Source organism: Motacilla alba, chromosome 12 (assembly GCF_015832195.1).
Source record: "Motacilla alba alba isolate MOTALB_02 chromosome 12, Motacilla_alba_V1.0_pri, whole genome shotgun sequence".
In the NCBI taxonomy this organism is placed as follows: domain Eukaryota; kingdom Metazoa; phylum Chordata; class Aves; order Passeriformes; family Motacillidae; genus Motacilla; species Motacilla alba.
The window spans coordinates 15278292-15283939 of record NC_052027.1 but is presented as its reverse complement, the minus strand read 5'-3'; the positions used below and the strand labels follow the sequence as shown (position 1 = coordinate 15283939).

The 5648-nt window shown below is 49.2% G+C and overlaps 1 protein-coding gene across 1 annotated transcript; it reads right to left on the bottom strand.

Moving 5' to 3' along the window:
• Window positions 1-3574: 3574 nt before the first annotated feature.
• Window positions 3575-5598, bottom strand: SMIM4 (small integral membrane protein 4). The gene is made up of 3 exons (XM_038148750.1): window positions 5488-5598; window positions 4982-5158; window positions 3575-3903 (listed from the first exon to the last, which is right to left on the bottom strand). The coding sequence occupies exons 2-3, from the start codon at window positions 5130-5132 to the stop codon at window positions 3836-3838; spliced, it is 219 nt and encodes a 72-aa protein (XP_038004678.1). The 5' UTR covers window positions 5133-5158; window positions 5488-5598; the 3' UTR covers window positions 3575-3835.
• Between the last annotated feature and the right edge of the window lie 50 nt (window positions 5599-5648).

The window sequence follows — 5648 nt, the reverse complement described above, 5'->3', positions numbered from 1 at the left end:
CCAGGTTTGAGTGTTCCATTAAGACTTCTGTTAGGATTTTATTTCAAGTAAATTCTGGCTGATACAGATGTTCTCAAGCCCTTGGTACATGTCATGTGTGCTTGTGTGTGGATAAAATATCCTTTTGCTATTGTCCTGTGTATTTTAAGGTGTTCCTGTAGGTGATAAGAACAGTGCTGTTGGAAATTGAGCCACCACGAGCATGAACAGTGAACCTTGAAAAGTATCTGAAGCACTGGGAGCCAGCTGAGTGGAGGTGGTAAGATTCAGTCAGTCCCAGATGCCCCCTTATTAGCTGGTTGGAAAATAAACAGCAAGCCTTAACTTCATATAGAAGCTAACGTGGCTCAGGACTGTCTTCCACGTAGCTGTTTAATAGAGGAAATTAGATGAGTAACATGGAAAAAGCATCTTTTACACAATTCAATTAGAACCAAGGATAGAAATTTTCTGTACAAACTGCAAGAAAAATTAAGTGACAGGGACCTCTCAAGGTGCCTGGCATAAAATTTACGGAGAGCTATTTAAACAGTCAGAACACAGTATTATTTAATGAACACACAGCCATGCTTTCAGCCTGGGGGATAAATGCTGCCTTTCATACAGGCTGCCAGCTTCACAACACTTCTACCCTTCTGTTGCAGTTGCCCCGAGGAAAATAATTTTAATCATCCTCCACATCTTTTTTGCTCAGTCTGAGATGCTAAAGATCTTCCATAAATATATGTAGCTCCCTCTTGGCTACAAGTGCACAAAATTGAAGTTTCAGAATGTCTGGGCTCTGAACGTTGTGTGAGCTCTGGTTCAGTGAAATTTTGATTCATAAAGTGAAACCTTCTATTAATTTTGCCAACTACATTTGCCAGCAAATCTAATTTGACCCTCATCTTTGGTATAAAGCACCAGCATCCAGTACTGATTTCAGGAAGTTCCTCAGGAGCAGCATTCACCCCACCAGTGCCGGGAAGACATTTTCCCCCTCTCTCTGAAGGAGCTGGGGATGGCCAGGAGCAGAGTGCAGCTGCGGTTTGGATCTGTGTATTAAGTCCAAAGTGACAGCATGCCTCCACTGATGACCGGAAGAGTTTTGCACCGAGGAAAACTTCCCCAATACATCAGATGGTGGTTACTTCCTTTTGCTGCTTTTGAAAAGCTTGGATAAAACTACTGCAGCCCTGTGCCAGGGAGGAGTGCTGGCTGGGCACAAACACCCTTCCTTGACCGTAACTTCTTTCACCTCTTCCCTGGCTCACCACAGGTTTTTCAGCAGATCCTTGTGTGCACAGCTGCACAGGAATGATCAACAGGTCCATTTTTTCCACAGAATCAATCTGGATTGATGGTGGAGTTGTGCCCTCTCTAATGCTGGAGTGGTGAGCAGCACTGCTTGTGTGTAGGTATCACTGTTTGTTCCCAGGTGACTTTTTACTGCTGCTGCCTTACTGAGTTGAATTTCTCCATTCTTGGTATTGATCTTGCCCTGACTTCCACAGTTTGGAAAGCTTGCAGCAGGAATGCTTTGCTGAGTTTCACCCAGAAGCTGTTGCTGTAGCAGAACACATGAAAATGCTGTTGGTGGGTGCGAGCTGTGCTCCAGGTGGACGCAGCTGAATTCCCTGCAGAAAGAAGGGATGTGCTCAGCCCTGGAACTGGCAGGGGCTGCCAGGGCTGGAAGTGAAAGCTGTGACCCTGGCTCACTCCAGCAGCCTGGAACAGCCACACGGTGTTGCCCGAGTGCCGAGCCAAAGGAGAGCTCTTGCTTCCTCCCTGTTCCCTTTGCTACAGCAGATGGATGGGGGAAGCTGGAGCATGGGAGGGAGACAGGGATATGAGAGTCAGAAAGTACTGGGGAAGGCAGAGAGCACAGTTAGGAGTCAGCAGGAGTAAAACTGCAAAACCAAATGAAGGCTTTGGTTGTTGAAGATGGGGTGTAGTTTAAAACTGATACTAAATCCCCGAGTGTGCTCCGCTGTGGAGTGGGCTGGAATTTTGGAGTGGGGAATTGCAGCTATTCTGATTTCCAGCATTAGTGAGAGACTGGCAAAATCTAAAAATGCCAAAGGGCATTTTCACTAGCAAACACACTGAGGACTGGAGACTGCAGCTCAGATTTCTAAATGTCAAGCTTCGTATTCTGTCATAACAGCTCTGTGTTGGCTGAAGCAGTATGATGCCAACTCCGAGGGTTTTATTCCTGCAGCGGTCAGTGACACGGAACTCCCTGACACCAGACATCTTGTGAGTGACTGCAGCCTCCCTCCCTCTCTGGCTGGAGACATCCCAGAGATCTTCCAGATGTGCCTGGTGCTCTCAGCTGCAATGGGAAACAGTCACTGCAAAACAAGCAAGAGGTCTGAAGTGAGAGCTGGGCTTGGCTCACACTGTCTGTGGAACACTCTGCTCCTGTTTACAGGAGTGCTTCAGGGAAGCCTCAGGAACTTTTCACATCAGGCTCCTGAGTCCAGAGAAATAACTAGGGCACAGGGCTCTTGCTTGAAAAAAAAAAACATATATTGAAAAACTTACTTGTTTTATGACAACAGAGCACAAGGGAGTTTGAAAAGGCTCAAGAAATAAAATCAGATGGAGCTAAAAGTTCAGCAGTTTTCAAAATCTGGCTTTTTCAGTATTGCTTTATTCTTTACTGCTACAGTCAGGGTTGACTTCAGTGTCTGTGACTGCTAAAAGCAGCTTGTTCACGAGTTTTGGGCTCTCCCTTGGAACTAAAGTCAAGGGTTCTTATTCCAGAGGAATAAATAGAGGATTTCCTCAAGTTATTCACTTGCTGCTCAGTCAAAATATGCAGTGACATAGTCACATCTTTAATTCTATCAGCTTTTATCCCTTGAAAACACAAGTAGCATTAATCCTCCAGATCAAGTCCTGGGAAGGCACAACATGAAGGTTTCCCTTTGTTTCACAAGTGGGGAACCTGCACCTTGACCTCTGCAGAGCTGCCCCTGTCTCTGAGTTGATGAAGACTTACAAAGGCTGGCAGGAGGCAGCACAGGCACCCCTGTAAGCGCATGAACTCCCTCGAGGTTGATTTTAGGCTGATCTTCAGAACTGGCTTCTTTGTTGCACCTTCAGCCTGCCCCCCTACCCTTAGAAATTAAACAATTGTATCAAAGTAGGATACTGGAAGATTACCCTGTACCAGTCACCGACCCCCACCACGCTCCCGGTGTCCCTGTGCAGGGAGCAAACACAGCTGGGACACAGCAGCCAGCCCTGGGGACAGGATTGCCAGGAGCCAGGGGTGCCAGGACTGACACTGCACAGTGCTCTGCCCTGTCAGCCGTGGGCAGCACAGCCCAGCGCACGGCTCACTCTCCACACACTGTGGGCTGAGCAAACACTGAGCAGTAAATCTGTGCTCTCTTTATCCAGTTAAAATTGTGCCACACTGCAAAGAAAACAAGGCAGCTGCCAGAGCAGTTCCTGTAAGTACAAAAGAAACCAACTCAGAATTGCTATTTCCATTTTGCTGAGATGGATGCACCCTGTAATATTTCTTTCCCACTGGTCTTGTCACAAGGGAGGTGTTTCACCAAGCAAACAAAAGCAACACCCAGACTGTTTACTCAGTTTACTTTATTTAAAAGCACTAAGCAAACATTAAATTAGTGGCAGAGCCCCAAATACAATGAATTTCACTTCATTTAAATACAAATATCACAGATATGGAAGAACCATGTGAGTGTATTACACACATGTGTGGATCACAGTTCATCTTGCAGAGCCAACATCTTCCCCCACCTTCAACGTGGCAGTGCTGCAGCTTTGGCACTTGTACAGTTGAAGCACTCAGGAGCTCCCCCTTGGAGAGTTTCAGCTAAAATTCCCCTTTCTTCATCCTTGCCTCGTACAACCTTTCAGATTGTTTCCTACGGTAAACATCATCTGCAGAAAAAGATGGTTTATGTTAGAGTTTCCCCAGTGTAAGCTGGTGTTAAATACGCGAATCCTGTCATCTCTTTTTAAACTTTTCAATTCAAACTTCTGTTGCAGATGCTGACTGACAGGCAACTGGAAATTCAAGCCAACAGAAATCCTTACTACCACTTAAAATAGCTCAGATTCTCTCCCATATAGGCTAAAGTTCTTCCCATCGGTCCCAATGAAATGTTTTTCTAGGAAAACTAAGTTTCCAATGTGAAACAGTTGTTTCTTGTCTACTTTCCCACGAGGGTAATTAAAATTACAAATGCCCTAACTAGCTGAAGGGAAATTAAATTATAGCCATGAAGTCAATGCCTGAGGGCTTCCAGCCTGACTTCAGTATTTTAGTCTTTTTTATATCAACAAAACACAGGAATATTCCCACCTCCATGGTCTTTCCAGTCATTCTTCCTGTCTCCCTGCTCCCTAATACCACACACAGTTGGGCACATCCCTTCGGTGAAGTACACAAAAATTTCTAGCAGGGTTTATTAAAGGGAGGAATGTCACATTAGAAATAAATGCTTTGACTTACAGAAACTAAATGCCATTAGCCAAGTTCTCTTGAGCTGTTTTCATACTTATTTTTTAAATCGTAGAAGTCACAGTTCAGATAATGCCACACCTCTGCTTAAATGCTGGCAAACCTCATGAGTCTTTTTCAATTATTGCAGAACGGTTTGAGTTGACAGGGACCTTAAAGATCACTCCATTCCATCCCCCTGCCATGGACAGGGACACTTTCTGCTAGACCAGTTTACTCCAGTCCAACCTGCCCTTGGACACTTCCAGGGGTGGCACAGCCACAGCTTCTCTGGGCAATTTATGCCAGGGCCTCGCAATCCCGAGAGGAAAAATTTTTTTCCCTAATATCCAATCTAAATGTACCCTCTTTCAATTTCATTCAGTACCCTAAACCCAGGGTTTTAGTTTGTTTCAGCCCAGTGTTTCTGCAGGGGAGGCAGGGCCCGAGCGCCCCTCGCTGCCCGAGCCGGAGCAGTGCGCGGCAGGAGCGGCTCCAGGGCGGCCCCGCACTCACAGAAGGTCTCTTTGCCGACGCGGACGTTGATCATGAACCACTCCATGGCCCCGCCGAGCACAAAGAAGAACGGCAGGAACCTGTAAAAGCCAAAGCGCCGCTGCCCGGGCACCAGCTTCAAAAGGCGCTTCACCCTCTCGCTGACCAGCATGGCCGGGCGGCACCGGCGCCTTCGCCCTTCCCGGCCGGAGGAGAGAACAGAAGGGGGCGTGTGAGAGTGGGACCGGGACGTGCCGCAGTCGCAGCGCGGCCGAGCCCCGGGCCATGGCGGCCCCGCCGCCCCCTCCCCTCAGGCGGGAACGCGCAGCCACTCGGGAACGCGCAGCCAATCGGGGCCGCGCAGCCACTCGGGAACGCGCAGCCACTCGGGAACGCGCAGCCACTCGGGAACGCGCAGCCAATCCGGGCCGCGCAGCCAATCGGGAACGCGCAGCCACTCGGGAACGCGCAGCCAATCGGGAACGCGCAGCCAATCGGGAACGCGCCCGCGCCCCCGCGCCGCTCACCTCCCGCGCCAGGGCCCCGCGCGCGGCCGGACGGACGGAAGGACGCGCCGAGCGCCACGTGACCTCCCCTCGCGGCGCCTCGCCTGATTGGCCGGGGCGGGGCGGGGGCGGGGCCTGGCGTGAGGGACCCGTGAGGCCCCGGCCCCGCCCCCCGGCCCGGC

Coding starts and splice junctions, on each gene's coding strand:
- SMIM4 (XM_038148750.1), bottom strand. CDS start 5,132: ATGCTGGTCAGCGAGAGGGTGAAGCGCCTTTTGAAGCTGGTGCCCGGG. Junction 3,904..4,981: donor CGTCGGCAAAGAGACCTTCT/GTGAGTGCGGGG, acceptor CTTTTTCTGCAG/ATGATGTTTACCGTAGGAAA.